General features: G+C 36.5%; 1 protein-coding gene across 1 annotated transcript in view; it reads left to right on the plus strand.

The window, feature by feature from the left end:
* The first annotated feature begins 2118 nt into the window (after positions 1-2118).
* LOC136827399 (calcium homeostasis endoplasmic reticulum protein) overlaps positions 2119-23142 on the plus strand; it is a 28349-nt gene continuing 7325 nt past the window's right edge. The window contains 11 exon segments of the mRNA XM_067085050.1: positions 2119-2276; positions 4296-4466; positions 6032-6194; positions 6196-6499; positions 7654-7821; positions 8393-8628; positions 10302-10376; positions 10503-10614; positions 11440-11598; positions 12221-12347; positions 19937-19963. Coding sequence (XP_066941151.1) covers positions 2252-2276; positions 4296-4466; positions 6032-6194; positions 6196-6499; positions 7654-7821; positions 8393-8628; positions 10302-10376; positions 10503-10614; positions 11440-11598; positions 12221-12347; positions 19937-19963 — 1567 coding nt within the window. The 5' untranslated portion in view covers positions 2119-2251.

Genomic DNA, 23142 nt, shown 5'->3' on the forward strand with positions numbered 1-23142 from the left:
TCCAGTAACAATCAATCTATTGCAAGAATTTGTTTCCCAATTTTTTTCTTTTACATAATATTGCTTTCATGCATTCTTGCGAAGAATTTCATTTACAACTCTTTTCAGAATTAGATTTGTTCCATTATATCCCCTTTTAAGATTATTAACTTATGATGAAAATTACAAAACATATTGCTTTAATTTATGTTGCCTGTTTAGACCTAATCATTCGCATCTGTATGGAAGTCAGTAACAATGGATTCTCTGTACATGTAGTGAGAATTGCTGTGATTATAATGTCGCTACCTTATAAGAGTAGTTAATGTTAAAGGAATAGAGCTGACCTAATATGTCAAAGCCCATTTACAATCTGTGCTGGGCATAAAAGCTTTCAATATCGTTTAATGTTAAAGCTCTGCACCTGACTATTGGTGCAGTATGCCCGCAACTGTGTTTATGGAGTGACAGCAGAGGAACAGGAAATTATGGACCTACGAGTTTTATGGACTAAAAAGGCTGGAGTTACGTGTTAATTCTTAATGTCTTTTCATGGCTTCCAACAAGACTGCTGATCCATCCACCACATATTATCGCTTTATAACTACAGTACATAAATTTTACGCTAGCATATCAATGTTATATTGATTTATCACTCGCTAAAATCCTTCAATTATAAAGGGTCCAAGAGACCCCCCTATGCAAACTGAGGAGTTGAATTTGACCTGTATGAGAAGGTGCACATATGTGTAATGCCTCTTGTGTGTCTGTGTGCACCCAGAGAGACACCGTCCTTGTAAAAGAACTAGACACTATCTCAAATTAATTTCTCTAGTAAACAACTGCTATATTGTCATTTGTGTAGACCCAAATTATATCACGTCATTCTATATGTGGATAGATGTATACCCTGTATTGAATTCTTGTGTGTAAAAGCATTATATAAGATAGAATTACTATTCTAGTATTGATTTCTTTTATGTTGTGCATGCCATAGATTTTATTGCAGCTCACACCATCGTAATTCCGTTTTTAGTTACAAAATCCAGTTGTAAGTTTAAACTTAAACGATTGCATTTTACCAGGGCCTTTCTTGTTCTACTTCACGCTAGTTATACTTACTGAAATGTAGACTCACCCGTGATGAGTGATAGACCCAGGTGAATAAATAAAATGCATTCATATAAATCATAACAGTATTAAGAGTTCTGTCAGGGAGAATGCACTTGACATTACTTATACACATTCTTAAAGCAAGAGATGGAAACGCAAATGCATGTCCTTAATCATGCTCTGAGCCAATACCATCTTTGTTAAAAAAAAAGTTTGGCAATTTTTCACTAATGTTACAACAATAAATATTCGAAACAATTTATATTTTTTTAAGATTATTCATGTCACTTCTCTTTACAAGATCCATTTAATAGTACTGTTTGTCAATTAATCCGCAGTTTTATTTCAGGGTCATTGATACTACTATTTGTATTTAGAAAATAGTCAACAAACTTGAAAAACTTTGACGTTCTGATTCATTAAAATAACGAAGAGCAACCATGCCACCTTCTTCTTATTCTGGATTATCCCAAAATGTTCTTTTTCGCTCTTATATTTTCCTATTCCTTTCTGCTTCACTTAGTATCAGGAAGAGATTAATTGTTGTAACGTAGCCATATATGATTGTACCTGTACATAACCCTTCGACCTTCCTACCACAGTGGAAACCTAACTACCTCTCTCTCTCTCTCTCTCTCTCTCTCTCTCTCTCTCTCTCTCTCTCTCTCTCTCTCTCTCTCTCTCTCTCTCTCTCTCTCTCTCTCTCTCTCTCTCTCTCTCTCTCTCGTTGATATATGATTTATAATCTCACACTGTTATCATCTAGAATATCCCTCTTTACTTGTGCACCGGTTTTCTATTATGCTAAAGACCAGATTTCCGTTTCTCTTCTTATCTCTGATTTTATTGAAAAATATCTATAACTTTGATATCATAGGACAGCTGACTGGATAGTACGGTTCATTTTACCACATAACCAAAACTTTGTTGTTTGCTATGCAGTATTTTGTATCTAAAAACAAAATAACCAATTTACCACAAGTGTCACTTAATTTAAGCAGAAGAAGAAGTGCGTCACTTTTGACGATGTTGGTCACGAAAGTTCGCAGTTGTTGTCAGTGTGCATCATTGTGACCGGGCATGAAGAAATCTTGATTGGTTCCCATGTTCTCATTCGTAATTCAGCAGAATTAGCGTTTCTCTGCGACACGGGGACAAAATGGAGCTTCCTCAACCACCTCCCGGTAAGGAATTATACTGAAATGGTGTGAAGAATGAAGGCGCTTAAACCTTCGGTCAACATGTCAGTCCGAGCCGTAGGCATAGGATTACCTATAAACATCAAATAAACTAACCTATCCTAAACCAACTAGTCTAACCCTAACCAGGAGCATTTTTCCTTTTGGGGACCCTCCATATGTTAATTAATAAGTAGGCATAGCTTCAGGGTGGGGGAAATAGGAATATGACTGGATTGTAGTAACGTATAGGACAAAATTGACAGTCGGAAAAATAGGCGTAGCCTAGCCTATAGGCTTTGGCTCGTGTGTTCGTAAGGCAAGGCTAATTCGTAAAGTACAATTAAACTAGGCCAGGTTTTACGTTAGTCTAATATGAACTCTTATACTCTAGGTTCTCCACGGTAAACAATAGCAAAGTTTATAATAAGGTATAAGGCACAGGAAGGTAAGTTTATAATAAGGTATAAGGCACGGGAAGGTTAGGTTATAATGTCAAAGTTTATAATAAGGTATAAGGCAGAGGGAGGTTAGGTTATAATGTCAAAGTTTATAATAAGGTATAAGGCAGAGGGAGGTTAGGTTATAAAATCAAAGTTTATAATAAGGTATAAGGTAGAGGGAGGTTAGGTTATAAAATCAAAGTTTATAATAAGGTATAAGGTAGAGGGAGGTTAGGTTAGGTTAAGGTAAGTCTGGTTAGTTCATACTATTCCCTGTGATATGCTGACTACAAAAATGAATACCCGACCTGTGGTAGCCGTGACCGCTTCCTCTGCATTCGCTCCTGCTAATAGTTTGCACTGACTGTAGGGTAATGTTGAGATAATTAAAACATAAAAAATTTTGTGTGCTGATAGGGACCTGTTTTCTTTCTCAAGCCTTTATGTCGGACATTAGCCTTTTTTTAAATGAACTGAATGTTTCTGCTGCCTATAATTTTTGCTCAGAAACACTTTGTAAGAAGTTTATAGCCCTCAGTGATAACAGTTAAGGATAAGTTTCTTGACATTTTAGGGAAAAGGAATAGAGAAGTGTGCACAGCATGGGGTTTTTCATATAATATTTCTGCATTTTATATGTAGTGAATCATTAAGTAGGTGAAATGTACATTGCCAGTGATTAGGATAAATGATTGTGGCAAGTTAAAAACTACAGTTAGAGGTTTAGCAGATGAAAACAAACCTAACCTTTCCTAGAATGCCGTGTCCTGACCTATCCAGGCCTTACCTTCCTAACTTTACTCAGGGCACTGTACCCTGACCTGGACAGTGGGCCTCCACCCCTCCTGGGAACCTCCCCCCCAAGTAACACTAAACATCATAAACATGGAATGAGCTGCTGTTTGGAGGTAGTGTTAGAGCATGATCTCATCGGTCTGCCAACTACTCAGATGATTTCCAACTTATTAATGTTTTCCTTGATTAGTATTTAATGGCTCTACTCAAAAAGGGAAATGAAGACTAGAACTGCACTCTTCTGGTTTGGTAATTACTAGTTGTGTGCAAAATGGGCACCTCTTATAATACCAGCCCCATTGGATGAATGTAACAACATAAACAAAAGATGGTAAATAACATAAACAAAAGGCAGTAATATTCCAGTCGATGACTATGGGAACCAGGTGACAGTAGTAGTCTTCAGTTATACCAGCAAAAGTTGTTGTTAACTACTGATTACAATATAATTATTTGAAAAAGAGGTTGAAATTGGTTATAGTTATCATTATAACATGTTAAGAGGAGTCATTAAAATTTGAAGTTCAAATGTCAAACAGTTTGTTGTCTAGTGTATTTATAATTTGCTTTCCTAGTTTCATTAGATTCAAAAGGTTTTTAAGTCACTGAGAGAGTGCGTTAATTTTTGTAATGATTTCAGCAGACTGGAAGGTGCTTCTGTGAATTTTTAAAGTATTTTTCCATATTTGAATAAAAAAGTGATGTTTCAGGGATTGAATTCCTCCAAGATTGTAAAATTAACATTTATCAAATTAATCTTTTGGTTTATGACTTTCCATTTTTGCAGATCAAGAACTCAAGAACATCATTGATAAGTTGGCCCAGTTTGTTGCCCGAAATGGCCCAGAATTTGAACAGATGACAAAAACAAAGCAGAAAGAAAATCCTAAATTTAGTTTTCTTTTTGGTGGGGAGTATTTCAACTATTATCAGTACAAAGTAACTACAGAACAGGCCAGTAAGTATCAGAGCTAAGTTAAATATTTTTTACTTGAGCTGTTTGTAGGATTGTGGTGGTTAGGTACTGTATTTTAATGATCAAGTTCATACCTTGTATGAAAGATATAGATTGTTAACCATTGAGATTTTGGTGAGTCCCAAAAATTTGTCTATGGCAGATCACGCACATGTACACCAGTTAAGGGACATACTATTATTTTGTTTCATTCCATGATATGAATTAATTTTTTGTGACATGAAGCTCTTTGAAATGTCATTTTGAAGTAGAATACTATACTTTTATTTTGCAAAAGTGAAAAACAAGTAGAATATAAAGTCAGAATGACACATTTTCTATGGATGATGTCATCAGTATCTCAATGGTTGAAAAAGAGTGACATTATTTAAAGTCACTGGAATCTCAAAGGGTTAATGAATACTGGTCTAGGCTAGTATAATGCAGATACTCATGTTTGGGATTCATAAAAGTCATAGGTGACAGTTTGTAATTAGCATTGTTTGGTTTATTCCTCCTAGAGTTTACTATCATCATCTGCCTAAATTTATTAGCTTCAGCCTACTAGCTAGAGTAATACAGATACAGATAAGTACAATTTCTTTGATTGTTGATTTTAATTTGCAGTTCATATGGTTGCACAGTTTTAGATGACTGTCCTATTAATTTTTTTTCTGGGATGTATGATATGAAAGATTTAAATTTTTTATCTTGAAGCTCATTTTAGAGTCATATATTCTCTGTACAGTGGATGAAAAGTAACAGTGCACTGATATTTTGGACTGTAGATTCTTGTTGTTCCTTTATTCTCATATATTAAAGGGTAAGAAAGTAAGTTAACAGCCTATTTTATGGTCAGCACATGCCATTTTTTTGGTATTGATGTTAGAGTGCATTGGTTTGGGAATGCCTACCTTCCAGTGGTTTAAATATTAATAGTTCTGAATTTTCTTGTTTTGTAATTAAAACTGTTGTTCAGCAAATTTACAGTGTTTCATTAGCATTATCCATTTTGCAAAATATTTAATGTAAGTCTATTTGCAAGACACAGTTGGCTCTGCATTGTGTGTTTATTGAAAGTATATATTTTGCTTTCTTATACTACTCCTTTTATTAGCAAATACTGAACAGTAAATCATCTGAGTGCAGGAGCACATATTCTTGTTTACTGAAGTATTTTATTTAAAACCTTATTATAACAGGGTATGTATGCAATGAATTTGAAAAATTCCTGAGATATTGGAGATTGATAAATCTGTTGTTTTCACTTGTTGTTCTCTTCAGTTCCAGCTGTTACTGAATAGGATTGCTTGAATTACATTTTGTTTAGATCTGAGCAGTATTAGGTAACCAGAAATTAGTAGATGGTTTGAAGTCAATACTTTGTGGGAATTCTTTTTGTGAAGCTTTCAAAATCTGAATTGGATATTTCTTATTAAATATACAGAACAACAAACTTTTATTAATGAAGGTTTTTGTCTGAAGTATGGTATCTTTGTATAGTTTGCATAATAGATATTTTATTGGACTCTTCATTTATTTTATTCCCTTCTTCCTCTCTGAATCAGTTTTGAAGCATCGGCAAGCTCGTGAACAACACCAGCCACAACACTCAAATCAAGGTCAAGGGCAACCATCAATGCACCAGCCTCCTCCTCCACCACCCCCTCCCCCTCCCCAAGGAGGATTTCCTGGAGGAGGCGGCAGTGGTTCATTCCCCGGTCAGAATTTTCCCAGGGTACCCCTACCCACCCACTTCAGGATATCCCGGAGCAGACGTCAACCAGTTCAATCCGGGGAATCCACCCTCCAGTGGATTTTCTCAAGGGCAGTACCCTCCTCCTCCCCCACCTACAAGTGAACCACCCCCTCCTACATCATTCCCACAGGTCACGTCAGCCTTTCCACCGACCGGAGAGCCTAATTATGCCCCATCTCCTAATTTTGCTCCTCCGACAGCATCTGAACCTCCATTCTCACACAGTCAGTCTTTCCCTCCCCCACCACCAGGAGATGCTACATACACAGCTCCTCAGGTTAGTATTATGGCTGTGAGGTATTATGATGTATTTATAGAATAGTTAATCTGCCTATAATTTGCAGCATGAAAATTTTGTTATTTTAGTCATTTTTCAGGAAATCTTTTTTGTGTGTGGTCCCTTCTCATTTTCTTGCTATGACCTGTATTCCCTTTATGGGGCAAATTGATATTTTGAGGTATTTTGGCTTTTGCCTGTAGCTTTTCAATTTTCTTCATGAGAAAGTGGGCTTTTGGGTTCTTGGGAGTTAACTAGGCTGCTCTTGTTTCAAAGTGTAAGTCACCCACAACTTAACAGTCCCTTTCCCTAGGGTGTCATTATACTGTACATTTTCACTTCAGGTGTTGTAAATCTTGCTGCTCCTTGTGTAATTATTGAATTTGTTAATGTTCTCACACATGATCTTGCAGAAAATCCCCAACATCCTAGATTGAACCATTGTTTGCTTCCATTACTGTAAATTTTGTTGTAAAAAATTAGTGCAAGATGAATTTTAGAGTATTATTTAAGGTTCAGGTAAGATTTCTAGTAAATAGAACTGGTTTTTGTGGGAATGAAATATGTTGAGTACCAGAATCTAGAGGGTTTGTGATGGCAGGCTTTTTGAGAATTTCTTCAGAACAGCTTGAGTAAGAGTTGGTATTCTTATTAGTATTCAGGAGATAAGCCCTTATTAATATATGGAACAGGTCTGCATGAGCCATGGACTTGAAATTCAAGCTTCTAAAGAATATGTTGTCCGTTTGAGAAGTTATAGAATATGATAGGAAATACAGAAAAAAGAGGTCAGTTATTAGAAAAGAAAAAAGATAAATTAATAAAGAGGTAAAAATATAAATAATTAAAATACAAGGTGAATTATTTTAAGGTAGTAATGCATTACATCTTTGCTTGAACTTTTGAGGTTTTAATTGCACAACATCCTCAAGAAGACTGTTCCACAGTCGAACATTGTGAGAAATAAAAGACCTCTGGAAATGAGAAGTTTGTATTACATTGCATTTAGAGAATATTCTTTGATTGTTAGTAAAGCAGTTTATAGTAATCATGGTATTTTTAAGAACAGTGTTAAGTATTGTAGGCCATACAGATACAGTATTGTTCTCTTTGGATCATGAATAGAGGTTTATTCCATTGTTGAATGTTAACAGGCTGGTGAACCTGGTGCCTTCACGACTAACACAACTGGGTACGTGCAGCCTCCGCCTCCCCCTCCACCACCTCCTCCTTCAACGAATGTGGATGCAATCACTGCTCAGCAACAACAGTTGCAGGAACAAATCCATCAGAGTGAACAGAATTTAGCTGCTCAACAGCAGGTAAATAATCTCTGTGTCTCTCTCTTGTGTACCTATTTTAAATTTTGTAAATTATATTTGAATCTTCTTGAGATACGGTTGTATTACATTCATTGGCCCTTTTTAGTACAGATTTATTTATATCATGCATGATATTTTTATAGAATATTTAAGTACATTTGCTATGTTTATCCATTGACTACTTTATTCATTCATCAGCATATGCACTTCTGACAAGTATGAAGTAAAGTATCTAAATGAAGTCAGACAAACTGTACAAGAATTGTAAGATATTCATGAAGGATTATTGTATTGAATTTCACATAACAGTACAAAGAATGCAAAGACCTCTATAGTTCTGTATGCGCACTTCTATTTTGCAATAAGTGTTTGGCCAAATATGCTTTTGTGTATGCACACTATGCTAAGTGATGTATCCTCCTATAATAGGTGTACTGCTTTTAACTTTCCCTAGATGTTGGCATAGTCTTACACTAATTTGATTTATTTCAGGTTCTTAAACCAATTGAAATAATATTGTAAATAGGTTAGGTCCTCAAACTAGTTTAACTTATATTGTAATTGGTTTCAGGTTCTTGAGCAGCAGAAAGAGGTACAGGTAAGAGAAGGCATATACATGGCTAGGGGCGAATTACTGCGCAGTGAGGCAATAGAACTGGGATTTTCCACACAAGAAGTTGATGAATTACTTGGACCTATTACCGAGTCTTGCACAAAGGATTCCATATCCAATGGCAAGCACTGGATATTCACCAATGCGCAGTCATCCACTAAAAACATTTGGATATCGAAATACCTTCTGTGGAAGTAAGATATTTTCCCTGTGTAGCATCAAGATATTGATGAAAAGAATTAATTAAATGTATTTGATCCACTGTTCGTGCTCTCTCTATTAGGAATTTTGTTCATCATTATTAAAATTTTATATGATACTTTACATTTGCATTCTTGGGTATTAAGTGAATTCTTTCCACTGTCTTCAGATGCTTTTTCTCTTGAGGTTCACATCTTGGCTAAGTCTTCATTTTTACCTTTTTTTCCATCATTATCTGGATCTTCCTACCTGTTCTTAGCCTGTTTTCCACCCATTGGACATATTACACTGCAACCTCTTTTGTTATATGATCTTTCAACACTGGCCATTAATCGTCAAGAACTTTGCTTCATAAAGCAGTACAGGCCTTGTACACTCATAAATTTTGCTTATTTATAAATTGAATTCTGTACAGGCAGACCCCGGTTATCGGCGGGGTTCCATTCTGACGATGTGATAACTGAAAATCAGCAATTTCAGCGCTTATCAGCCCCGAAAATCGCCAATTTTCGGTTATCGGCGCCTCTGTTAGTTATGTATTGGCGCCAATACCCAATTGTCGGCTCCAAAAATTGCCAATTTTCATCACTAGACAAGCTCAGAAACCGATCGCCGATAACCGAACCCGCTGATAAGTGGGGACTGCCTGTACTCGTTAATTAGGGGTGATCTAGCAATCTCCAGCTTACCCAGGCCATAGCTATTTTTTTTAATAACGCCCTCTCAAAGCTTGATTTGCAGTTCAGTTGTTCCCAAAGTTACAGAATTATTGTGCCTCTTTGAAGGCCTGTTCTTCCACCACAACATTGTGTAGTTGTACCTTCTCTTCCCTATTTGCTTTTCTTATACCTATCAGGTATTGAAGTTCTGTTATTCCAGTTATATTTTGCAGTCCTTAGTATTTTTAATGAGACTACCTTTTACATCCAATCCCCCCAGCTCCTACTTTCATCAATATCTTTATGTTTGTGACTATTATTTTACTCTCATATCCATTATTTTGTGTTTATAGAATAACCAATTGCAACATGACATCAAAGTCACGATTACTGTATGTACAATTTTGTAGCTACCTAGCCTTGATAAAAGGTTGGCAAAATTGAATCCCCCAATTTAGCTCCTTTGGTAGTAGCTTGTGAAACATGTCTTGCACGAATATGGCTGATGCATTTAACAGTGGGCATTTTCCGTTGCCTTGTCATGTTGAGTGCTTATTTAACAGAGTAAATGACTATTAAACATATTGTACTAGTGACTGTGGGTTTAAATATATATGCTTGCTACCTTTTTGTAACTTCTCATCCCAAGGGGGTTCCACATGAAGTGTGTCTTTCATGGCACACTGAAGTCATCACCCTCATCAGTTCATGGATTTGGCACTATGCTTTGACACTTCAGTCTTGGTCTCATCCTGTCAAGACATGTAACTCAGTGGTGTCATTAAGTTAATTTATAGTATTTATAATGTTATTTATATACAGACTATTTTCTGTATATGCTATCATCATCAACAGTGTTATGTTAGTTTTCCCTTTATGGGGTTTTGCACACTTTCCACCTGAAATGCCTTTAATGTATTATCAATTCAAACAATGTTTTAGAATATCTGTTGTCTGTTAAACTTTATTTTGAATCCACTTTCCTCAATAACTTAACTGTTCCTCAGGGCTACTGCAAATAATGGTCCATTCACACATAAGCTTCACATCATCTATCTGATGAATGATGTCCTACACCATTGGTGAGTTGTTATTGTAACAGTTTTGCTCTGATTTCACTTTATGATACATGAATATTTGAAGTATGAGTTTAGAATAATCTTGCATCTCTCATTTTTGCTCTTATGTTCATGTGTGTGTGTTGACAGTGTACGGAAAAATGCTGATGACCTGAAAGAAGCCCTAGAAAAGGTTCTGGCTCCAATGTTCTGCAATGCTATGACAATTGCTTCAGAAGACCAAAAATCAAAGTTGGACAAGGTGAGGATATTTTCGTATTAGTGGTCAAATTGAGGCATAAGCCAGCTCTGATTTATGAAAGTAGAAGACATCTTTCAGGATAAATAGAAACCCATTATTGAGCATCCTTTAATCTAGAGAACTGACTACAGTTTCAAGCTAGACTAGGCTTCTTAAGGCAAAGCATATGCAGGCATTCCTGTATATGCTTTAACCTGAAGAGGAGCTCTGTGAGGCTTGAAACTATATTGACTCCTGTAAATGAATGGATGCTTTAAAAAAAATCTATAATGTATATTTTTTTTACAAGTACAGAGTATAAATCCTATAATTCAAGATCTTTGTCATCCAAGCTAAGCAATGCATAAGTGTACAGTTTTCTTAAGTTTTGTGTTTTAGCTGAATTATAATGGTGCTGTCTCATAGAGAACCAGAGATCCTTAGTATAGTCCAACAAAGCCACATCTTTTAGACTAAGAATTCATTGCAGTATTTGGCTGATTGGTGTATTAATTTTACCACCATAGGGGGATAGTGCCATCAGTGCACTGTAGGCATTGCTTAAGGTTCTTTGCAGTGTCCCTTTGGCCCCTAGCTCCAGCCTTTTTCATTCCTTTTACTTGTACCTCCATTCATATTTTTTCTTCCATCTAACTTCACCATCTTCTAACAATTGTTTCATAGTGCAACTGCAAGGTTTTCCTCCTCTTACACCTTTGTAATCTTTTACTCTCAATTTTCCTTTCAGCGCTAAATGACCTCATAGGTCCCAGCACTTGGCCTTCGGCCAGAATTGTTAATTCTCTTCTTGTATTAATTACATAAAATATTGAACATCCCTTACAGCTACTTAACCTATGGGAATCAAAAATCAAACTAGAAGATGATGTGGTTATGCAGTTGAAAAACCCTGTCGAGTCCTGGGGCAATTTTGAAAAGGCGATGATTGATGAGTTCCCACAAGTTGTCGCTACCATTAACCAACACATCGATGCAACTTTTGAGGTTAGTGTCATCACTGCTTTGAAATTTGTATATTGATGAATTTGAGTGTACATTTGTTTGTAGCGCTGTTTGAGAATCATGATGTTGTTCTACGAGGATATTAATTACTTTTTGTTAAACCTATTGTAATTACTGTATATTACTCAGTTTTTTAATTGTATGTGTCCATTAAAGTGGAGAATTCGGTACATGCTGTCTTCAGCTGAGATGAACTTACCTTGAAAAGCAAAAGAAAGATGTGGTTTTTATATAAGTGAGCTCATCAATACAAAAGAAATAAAATATCAAAATTCCTCTCAAGTTTCAGCATTATACAGTATAACTTTTATTGGAAAACTAATAAATCAGGTGTGTGACCAGTAGCTGACATAGACCCATCAATGACTTGGCATAAAAATCATTTGTGTATTTTAACAAGCATAAGTTTGAGTGTGTGTTTAGTGATTGTAGCTTGTACTGTATTCTCTTTTATTAGAGATTGTAGTGATACAAGTAAAGCTTATAGAAAGATACTTTCCTTTTGAAATAAACTTTTAAGAGTTTCAAAGGAACATATGGTTTTATTTCCTGTCATCTTCTGTCTGGACATTACCAAGGGTGTAAGTTTTTGTTGGCTTTTCAGGGATACAAGCAACAGCACAATGCATTTGTGCAACATGCAAATGGTCAGATACAGTCTCTCGCAAACCAGAAGCAACAGATGGAGCAACAGGCGGCAGCAGCAGCAGCTGCTGTGGCTGCAGCTCAAGGTTAGTTTTCTCCACAAGTTTGAAAATCGTCTCTTGACCGTTTGCATTAAGTCGTTGTCAGTTACTAGGTACCTTCGAAATTTACCGTTAATTGGCACTGCAAGATATCAGAGGTTCTCTTGTTATACTCTCTCCACCTTATGCTTTAAGAAAAATGTGTCTTCAAGTATACCAAATGATGTTTAATTCCTCTTTAAGTTAGCAAGCATGTTGGTTGAAGTAATCTGTCCAACTCTGAGGAACCTTAATTGCACTGTAGAATGTTCTTCCATGACTTATCTGCTTTTGTTACCACTACCCATTTTCCTCAGGCAAACTTCCCAGTGTTGCTCCTTTGTAAACTGTATTATATTGAGGTTTTAATAACTTTAAAAGGGGAAACAAATGTGTATCGTAAGAGAAATATTTCATAACCCATCTTGCTAACATAGTTTACATCAAAGTGTTTTTCAGAATTGACTTGAAATTTAGCATTATTAGGTAGTTCAACCAGCGTTACCAAAACTAATCTGTTTTAAGGTAAAGGGTCAGAACTAAAGGACTCTAGTTCTGTTTTTGTCATCTTTGTCTTTTAATGGGAAAAGATATAAGTACTTGCCACGTATACTATATTTGGCCATTGTATGTTTTTCTGATGATTGTTTTCAACATCTCTGCAAAGCACATAGGGGTTTAAGGTTTGCCAAAGATTAATTTGTTCCTACAGAAATACAAATCAGCACCTTTTAAGAGGAGGATATCTTTTATGCTTACATGAATGGTTGAATGAACATTGTTAAAAGGTTAGTGAGTGAGTGAGGTACCAGCAAACTTCCGAGCATCTAAAGCATCACTTATGCTTTCAGCTGTGTTGTATTTAGTATTTTATATTTTGTTTTGTAATTTCGTCTCTGCTGCTGTGGTTTTTCTCATGAATATACAGCAGCAACATAGATTTGAAGATTGTTGGGAAGCATGTAGTTCCAGTTGCTAATAATATGTCCAACAACCATGGCTCTTGCAACACTGACTATTACTAGACAGTGTGAACAACGCTTGAGGTTGTCCTTCCTGTTGATCTTCCTTAGAACAAGCCTATTTCTTGAGTAATTTCGTGTATAAGTTCTAGTCACTTGACAGCTAATGTGCTGTATGGTAAGAGGAGAAAAAGGTCTTCCTTCTCTTCTTCCTCATCATCAATATTACCATCGTCTCTATTGTTGTCATCATCTTCCTCTCCATGAGGCTCATTCCTCACTTTTTTAAGACCTGTTTGTTAGGTAATGAGGGCAGCAGTCTGGCTTAGACACTACTTCTACCTCATTCTGTCTGGGGAATGTTGCTCACAAGTTCTTGGACACTTCCATAGGGCCTGTGTTGGCTGTTCAACAAGTTGTGTAATCACCTTAGCTTTTTTTTTTATCTGAGTACATGCACCTAGTTCTCTTTTGGAAGTATGGAAACGATGTGTGTATATGGACCCCTTCCATCCCTTTCCTTTCAGAGAACTAACTAGTTGAGGTACATGGTGATTGACAGTTGAGATGCAGGTAAGTACATAACAAGCAGCCAGTTCTAGTTAGTCTAGATTGTTTCCTTTGGTTACCTCCTTATACAAGGTGGGAAGTGACACGATAGAGGCTACCCTAACCCTTTACTTTGTATTAGTCACTTGAATTCTTTTGCTTTCAGAATCCCATTACTTAGTAATAGTCAAGGGGTGCTGCCTACTGACATGTCACTCCCCTATGGGAAGTGGCATGGTTCTTCAAAAATTCCTTCCCCATATTCGTTGGTTTTTACTGTCCAGGACTTTACTTTTCTAGTCTCCTCACCAGATTCGTAAGGATTCTTGAGAATAATGTTCCTTGTAGACATCTCTTTCTCCCAGGAACATTTTTGTCTGTCTGGAATGTTTTCTACAGCTATTTTTGGGGCAACCACCCATCTTAAAAAGTAAAGCCTCCTTTTAATAGGCGGCACCACTTTGTGATCCCGTAGGAACGAGCAACAAATTTTAAAAATAATTTGTATTTTCCTTGGTATACAAGCCAAAGCCTTATAATGTATGTCTCAACTGTCACTCTGCTGTGTCCCTAAGGCAAGAGATAAAGTGATGCTTGAGATCCTTGGAGGTTTGCTGCTACCCTTGCTTACTCACTAGTACCACCTTATGACAAACCTTGTAACAGTGTTCATTCAGCCACTCAGCTTTGCATGAAAGATATTTCCCACTTTCAAGGCTTTGGTTTGTATACCTTGGAAAATGCAAACTATAAAAATTTTGTTATTTTTGACAGTATTATATTGCATGATAATGATTATAAGTAGCTTGCAAGCTTCTTGAAAGTCTATGCTTTCATTAATACTGTGTTGAGATTTTTTATAGTTAGCCACTGCTTTTCCTCAAAGGAGTTACCCTTATGATCCCACTTGGGGCTCGCTAAGACAGACCGACTATCAAGAATTCTCTAATACCTGGTCTAGGCTGGAATAGTGCCATTGTTTTTAGAGTGATGGAGTATAAATGGACACAAGGCAAGACGGCCCTCTATCCTGCCTTATAGCGATTATGGTTCACCCTTCTTTTGCAGATGTGGCAACAGTGTTGCAGGTTGGCCAATTCCCATTACTCTCAGGTCTGCAATCTCTTAAACATCGTGTTGTTGACCCCAAGTGTTTTTTTCATTTTGCAGTGCTTAATTGCTAAGCTGTCACAACTACCTGCTGTGGAAAGTTAAGTGAATACTTTTAAGTGTCCTACGGAATAGTGTTCCCAACGATAATCCTGGTTCCTACAGGAATACAAACTATTGCCTTTTATATAGAAGTATTCTCAGTGCCAGCAGGAGCGGTTATTGAACTTGGTAACAAGGTAGTTAACAGTGGTTATAAGGGGATGAGCAGGGGAATGCCCCTCACTCACTTGTGTCATTAGCTACTTTTCTTCAGCTGCCATTAAGAGTGGATCTAGCAGCGCTCTCTCATCCTACTGTTGTTAAATGTTGAGTAGATGGATTAATTTCCTTCATTACTTATGGTTTTGCAAATATTTTTTTTCCTTTGTGAGGGATGTTGGTTTCATTGTGGGCTCTTCCTGTCTCCCATGACGGTAGACCCCCACAGGTACTGTCGTAAGGTGGAGACGTGTACTCAAGCTTCAATCTGCAAGGAATGTGTTGGGTGAGCTAATCCTCAGTGATAGAAGTTCAGTAGGAGGAGAAAGAAGGACAAGACGTGTTTGTCAACCTCATTGGGGAGGGAGTGGGGTAGGGACGCAACCCCAGTGACACCTCCGAATCCTGGTTCCATTTCTTTCCCTTCCTCCATATCTGTTTCTCTGTCTATTAGTAGTGTTCCCCTCACCTGGTGTAAGGGGAAATGGTTATATGCGAGTGGTTTAAATGATAAAAGCTCCCTCAGAATTTGGCTACCCAGCAGTTTGGTGTCCCAATGGGCAAAATCACAGGAGGAACAATCAACTGCCTTCGCTTTTGTCGCAAACTCTCTTATGCGAACCCTATGGGAAGCGCTGTATAACTTTATGGAATGGTGCCACAAGGCCTGGAAAGAAGTATTGGCAGGCTTCAGTATGATGCTTCCCAATGTCAGCTTATTGTTAAATTCCTCCCCCTTCTGTCATGATCTCTTTGAAGACTGTTGTAATGGAACTATTGAAACAAGCATGTCAAAAGAATTGTACTGTACCTACTCTGCTGGGTAAGATGGAAACTGGGAAACAATGTTCCCAGGAGTTCCACCCACCCCAACCCAAGAAATACCAGTACAACCCATCAAACAAGCCTCCAGTTTTCCCTAGGGGATCTGCCCAGGAACAGATAAGGGGCCAGCAACAACAGGGATGAGCCAAACAAGGTAAAGGAAAAGCAATTTTTGGAATGCTCTTTAAGGGCAAAGGAAGAGGTGGAGCTCAATAGGACATGGCAGGTTGGGGATTGTCTTCTGCACCACCACTTGCAATGGAAGTCCTCCCCTTGGGGACACAGCATCATCCCCATTGGGTAGGGGTGGCAGTGGTCCTTTCCTCCCACCTCATTGGGTATTTCCAACAACCAGATCCCTCCTTGGAGAAGTATGTGCAAATTGCTGTTCTAAAGGGAGCCAAAGAGATAGAATAAGAAAAGATCTGCAAAGGTTCCTTGCCCAGTCTAGGGTTTCCTGATTAGTCAGAATGGATCCTGGGCCTGTTATACTTTGCATCAGTGGTAGATCCAATCTTTAAACTGCAACTCAAGGACAATAACAAAGTCTGGCCCTTGCATACTTGGAAAAGGCTTCACAGTCATATCCACCCCCAAAAGCAGGTGGTTGGGAAGATATTCTCTGTTGACTGGGAAAGGTACTCTTGCCAAGCAGGTCATCTGATTTCCCTGGCTGAACAGATTGTTATAAATGAGGATGCGGCCTTCAATATTGGGATGGCCATTAAGGGGATTGTCAGGTAGCTGGAAGGTGGTCACCTCTTTTAAGGTGGTGTCACATCAATGGGAGGAAATTACTCCCATTGTTATCCATTACTGTATTCCAGATAGTAGGAGGGAAAAAGTCATATACTCATTCTCTAACATCACTGAGTACTTGGTTCAGAAACTACAATTGAAATTACAGTTGAGGACACACACACACACACCTTAATGTTACCATAGTTGTGGTATGGAAATTACAGTTGGGGACACACACACACACCTCGATGTTACCTCAGTTGTGGTATACAAGGATGCTCTGTTGGAGCCCTTGCTCTATTGGTTTGGCACTGACTCCAATACAGAAGTCTTTATTTCCCTCCTCCAGCCATTTGCATTGCACAGGCCAGCCCCTTCAAGGGGTGGATTGTGGAGATGTTAGGAGGTTTAAAAAAAATACTTTCATGCAACTAGCTTTATAAGATAGACAAATATAACCATACACAATCACCCAATACAAATATTTATACAAATATACTAAGAATAGTCAACAGTAGTATTCTTTTACAGTGTATGTTCTAGAGTTTATTTACAATTAACAGTAACATTATACAAAATTTTTACAGAATAATAATTATAGCTGATCATACTAGTTTCTGCTTAACACTTTCTAAGGTATCACACCGTAATAAACTTCCTGTACTGTATACAGAAGTGTTATGTCATGAGTTGAAGTTCAAACTCAATATCTCCAACAAAAAACACATCAAACTCTTGCATGCACAGAGCACCAAACTCCATTGTCATGCATCAAAATATAAACACCAAATTTCACAGTTGTCTGCTAATTTTTAAATTCCACTGTCAACTTTCATTTATGAATACTAAAAGCATATCTATCTTTACACACCACAACTCTCTAACCTCCCTGTCACAGTCAGCTAAACCATATGAAGGTAAAGTTGGGGTTCCCTCCAAACAGTCAGATGAAACAACACTATAAGTTGCATGATGTCCAGGAGGTGAGCACCTCTCTGGCCTTCTTGAGAAACATTTCTCTAGGAGAATTCTTTGAGAGTACTGGGTGGTCAGCAGGTGGTATGGTAAGTCCTGGCCCCATAGGCTCTGTAGGAGAAAGGGAAGGGCCTCCTTGATTCTGTGACACTCCTGAGATATTGCTGGGATGGAGTGATTATCCTGCATCCCACCTTGACATATATGTAAAACATTTAAAGGTTCTTTACCAATCCTTCATTGTTAATCCTTAATGGGAATCTCAATCCTGCTGTTGAGCCTCTAACTATTGCTGCATAGTGCAACTGTTAGTTTTCATTCAGTTTTCATTTAGATCTTTGTACCTTATCTCCTTTGTTTTCTGGATCTTTTGGTCTTACTATCCAACCTCTCCTAACTCCCTCTTTTCACTTTCTTGAGCACTGAATGGCCAAATGTGCCCCAGTGTTGGCTTTACAGCTTTAATGTATAAAATCAGTCAAACCTAGTTGGAATCCTAAATAAAAATAGGTAACCACTCACGTGACTTTACTTTGGATCATTTTTTATTTGGGTTGTCTGGATTTCTTACTAGGCCATTTTTCACCTGTTATTTCTTCATTATGCTCCTTTGAGGAATATCGGTAGCTGTGCTGTCAAAACGCAGGCAAAACACAGGTTTTGACAATGGGAAAACATATTTTTGGCAGCTACTGTGAGGCCTGAAATTCCCCTGCTTTCCTTGACAAAAAGGCATTGGAATCTGTTGGGGATGCTGTCTTTCAAGGGTTCCGTATTTACATAAAGTCAGGCACCGTACTTGGTATTGGCAACAGAACTGTTAAAGAAATCTAAACTTGAATTGAATGGACAACTTTCTCCTGAAAGATTATTTTTAGACTTTCCTGAAACTTGAATGGAATTCCCCACAGTCTTCATAATTTCATAAATTTTCTAGCCGTGAGAGTGCTTTATTTGAAGTTCAGTGGATTATTTGATTCATAAGAGTGACCATAACCTGCAAATGATACCCAGTCCTATGTTTATAATATATATTCATGATCGAACTTCAACTTTCCCTACCAGATCTATCTGTTTTAGAAATTAAAGTACTACAGACTGAATGAAGTCATGAGATCTAAATACACTACAGGGCTGATCTACTTCTTATAAGCCAGCATTTGTTTGTAATACTGCAGAATTTGCTGGTTTGAGCATCCTTTAAATTTGCCCCTACCTCTGAGGCTTTTTCTCCGCTTTGGAATTTCCTCATTAACCGACTTGAACCACATGCCTACTGGTTTGTGTGTAGCTTATCACAGTCGTCAAAGACCATATCAGTTATGGAGAACAGTTCTGTTTTGAAGTAGGTTTCTAAGTTTTCATCCTCAGACAAGACTTGTGTTTTGTGGAAGTAGTATTTGCATTGTAAGATGCTTCTCTTGGACAAATGTGGATCAGGAAAACCAGATATAATCAAAGCAGATATTGAGTGAGTTGTGTTTTTATTCTAAATTAGATCCAAGATAAATACTGTCCCTCTAATGCATTAAAATAATGACATTTATTCTTAAAACTCCGGCAGGTATTTGGCTTGTTGTAGTGGTTTTTTCTTGATCACAGTTAGATGAAGTATTTTTACCGAACCTCTGGTTAAGGTTTTTTATGAGTGTTAATATTAAATACAAGAACATTCCAGTCTCATCACATGTCAGTTTAACTTGCTGGCATGACAACAGGATTGTTACTCCATTAAGTGTTTGCCTGGTCATACATGTTATAGGAATGGGATTTTCTAAGCTGTTTGCATTGTGACAGTTCAGTAAAGTGCTTGGGGTGAATCAGTTTTCTTTGTTTTTTATAACTAGGCATGTGAATTTGGATTGTAGTACAAATATGTGTGCATTTTCATCCATACCATTTGTTGTCCTATGTGTTAGATACTTAGATGTTTGCTTATGAAATGTGTTCACCCAGAGAGTTAGTTTTTACTTTACTGTGTATATCCCAAGGAGACTTTTGGGGGAAATTTATGCTTGTTAACCCTGGGGAAAGAAAACTTATTTTAATTTTGAATGTTGCAAGATTTGTAAATTCTGACTAGCAATTTTCTTTGATATTCAGAGTAAAATAGCCTTGTCATTCAATAATATCGACTTCCTTGAACACATGTTAATTTTGTCTATTCCGCAGCTCCCGAAGCCTCTAGTAGTGACATGTGTAAGTTTGATTTCCATTTTGCCCTCTTATTGTTGTCTGTCACAGTCCCATGACCAGTCAAGAGTAGAAAGTTTTGTGCTTGCTAGCAGGATGGTGTTTTAAAGATCACTTGTTTTTCCTTGGCTTGATTATATTTACTGATCTTGTTCCTTTGTAACTTTATGAAACCTTAGCTTGATGCAGTAAAATGCTACATTTCTACGTTTCTTTGATGTAAAGCCTTGAATTCAGTGAATATTGAAGGATTCATACACTTATCCCTTTAGACCTGTAAGAGTTTTTCTCTCTGTACAATTGTAGATTGTATTCAGATATCTTCTGTTTATTGGAGTATTTTTCATATTTAGAACCATGTTTATAATCTGCTTTGAAGAAACATCCTTTTCCTCTTTACTCATATTTAACATAGTGTATTGGGAATGATTACTAGTGTTACTGTCTTCACAATTCTTTATTCTATTGCTATATCTTCATTTTTCCATTGTTATTGCTGAATATGTTGGCTTTTTTCCTTGAATGTAAATGGCCTTACTCAGTTTTAACTATTTACACCAGTTAAATGGCATGTTGTATAGTATATGTACAATTTATATTTGGTACTTGTTCAATATTTATGATAGAAAAGGCTTTAAAATCAATGTCACTCCATTTGTATGGACTCGAAGTGATTCAAGAACGAAGAATCCTTTCAATAGTTGCTAGTGGAATCCTATGTCAATGTTGAATGTACATTAGTTATTTTTGTTACTTTTGCCTACTTTGATGATTGCAAGTTATGCTGAAACTATTTTTTCCTTCTTACCACAAAACCCAGTGTACTCAAAATTAGCCATTTGTTGTACCTTGAATTCATCATTGATGCTTCTGCCCTGTTTAAAGAAACAATGACAGTCCGCTATTACTGCACGTGCAGTTAGATCCCTGTGTCTGAAGAAATAAACAGCTTTAATTTTTGTGCATTTGTGTACTGTACATCTTCATTTCATGCTCCGAAGTCCCCAGACACTGTCTTGTGTTTGCAACTCCTATTTCAGAGGTTAAGCTTAACTTTTTTTTTTTATATGGCTTGTTATTGTAACTGATAAGTTCTTCAATTGGTCCTTGAAGATGGCTTACAACCAACCAACCAACCAACTAACAACTGGTTTGCTTATGATAGGTAGTTTTCTGAGAATTTATGTGGTTAACAAAACTTTGACAATCTTAACTAATTGTGACAGTGCTGCTGGCCCAATCTTGCAGTTATTATTATTATTATTATTATTATTATTATTATATTATTATTATTATTATATTATTAATGGTAGCACTGATGAAGAACACCGTTCAAGTGTTCGAAAGTCTGTGTTTATTTTACATAATAATATATTTACTATATATAATTGTGGATTTTTATAACAGATTGTTTTTCACAAAATTGTGAATCTCTTAGCAGCCATTATTATTATTATTATTATTATTATTATTATTATTATTATTATTATTATTATTATTATTATTATTACAGTTTTACCAGAGATCTTTACAGCTTTATAATTGGCTACCCTTTGGCCTACTAACAAATGATATAATCCTAAGATATAATACTGCTCTCCCAATATAGTTATAAATTCTAATATTGATATGAAGGCATTACAGTACAACAGGTATCCATTCAAAGTTGATAACAAAAAATTATGTAAAATAGAGAATAAAGACCTATGATATGACACGATGCAGTTTTAGTGGGGTGTATTAGTAATGATAAACGAACACATAAAATATATTAAAATTTTGTATATATTTGATTTTTACACAAAAGCAATTTAAAAATAAGTTTAGTAGTTGAAGAGAAAGAATGTTTAAAAGATTAGAAAATAAGTATGAAAGACCAAAGAAAATTACTGTACACTTGCAATAGGGAGATAGATATTGCCAGTGAGTAATGGTACCTACATGTAAACCTAATTAAACTGAAACTGTTTTTAAAATTACATTATGAAAGAGAAATGGAACATTACAAGAGAGACATGAAAAGAAACTGCAGTGAAAAAGATAGGAAATTATTGGAAACAAAAGAGGAGGATTGCACCCTTAGCGAGAGAGAAAATTTTGTAAATTATCGCTTACCATACCAAATAAAAAACAATATTGTCATGATATATCTTAATAAGCTGAAATTGTAGTAATTGTAATCTACAGTGACTCAGTGCTGGTAAAATTCATCAGCTTCTCCACGGGTTTCTATTCCCAAGCAATTTGGTCCCTTCCAAAGAGGGAACCACATTTGTTTATTCATTGAGAATGACAATCTGCGTTCTAGATCTGAAAGGCTGATAGTCGAAAGTAAAATGAGCATGAAATCATCATACCACACCTTAGGAACAGGGAAGCATGAAGAAGCCTGTGCTTTGTATCTGGCTGGTCTGAAGTGTAAGATGGACATAGTAACTCAGAGTATATGATTTCAACTCTTATTATTTACCTTGCTTTTTGTTGCATGAAAATAATACCTATTATGTCTGTGAGAGGGATGAGCTCTGCTGCCTCGATCAGTCTCTAGGGGCTTTCAAGCAGATCCTACCCCAATTCAGTACTTTTAATGTCTCGCCTCTTAACCTGACAGATATCTTACAGCTCATGGAATGGGTGACAAAAATGGAAGTAGTTTCTTTCAGCAGACTGTGGGATCCACTTATGCATACACAGTGCCAGCTAGGTTACTTTCTCTTTCTTTAAATGGAGTAAAGCATCTGGGATAATTTGTGGCATGCAAAAGGGCTAATTAGAAGCGATGGATTATTATTAACAAATAAAAAAAAAATGAAACTATCGCTTCTTTGTTAAATCAAGTGACTTTCACTCTGAGAGATTGGGGTGTTAGGTAATTAGTATGTTGTCAAGCACATATTACCATGCATATCAGGCAGTATTTCCCATGTTATTCTAGCTAAATGTAACTTGATAGATTTATACTTTATAATTTTTTTTAATTTTGTCGTCAGAATAATCAGTAATGAAGGAATGAACCAATTTTTCTAATTTTGTCGTCAGAATACTGTAATTAGTAATGAAGGATTGGGTTCATTAATTATAATTTCTGAGTAAAAAATGCCAAAACAATTTTTTTTATCTTGTAACATTCCAGAAACAAATGTATTTCACATTCATGTCTCATTTTGAATATTATTTGTAGCAGT

The sequence above is a fragment of the Macrobrachium rosenbergii genome, chromosome 1, assembly GCF_040412425.1.
Source record: "Macrobrachium rosenbergii isolate ZJJX-2024 chromosome 1, ASM4041242v1, whole genome shotgun sequence".
NCBI classification, from domain to species: domain Eukaryota; kingdom Metazoa; phylum Arthropoda; class Malacostraca; order Decapoda; family Palaemonidae; genus Macrobrachium; species Macrobrachium rosenbergii.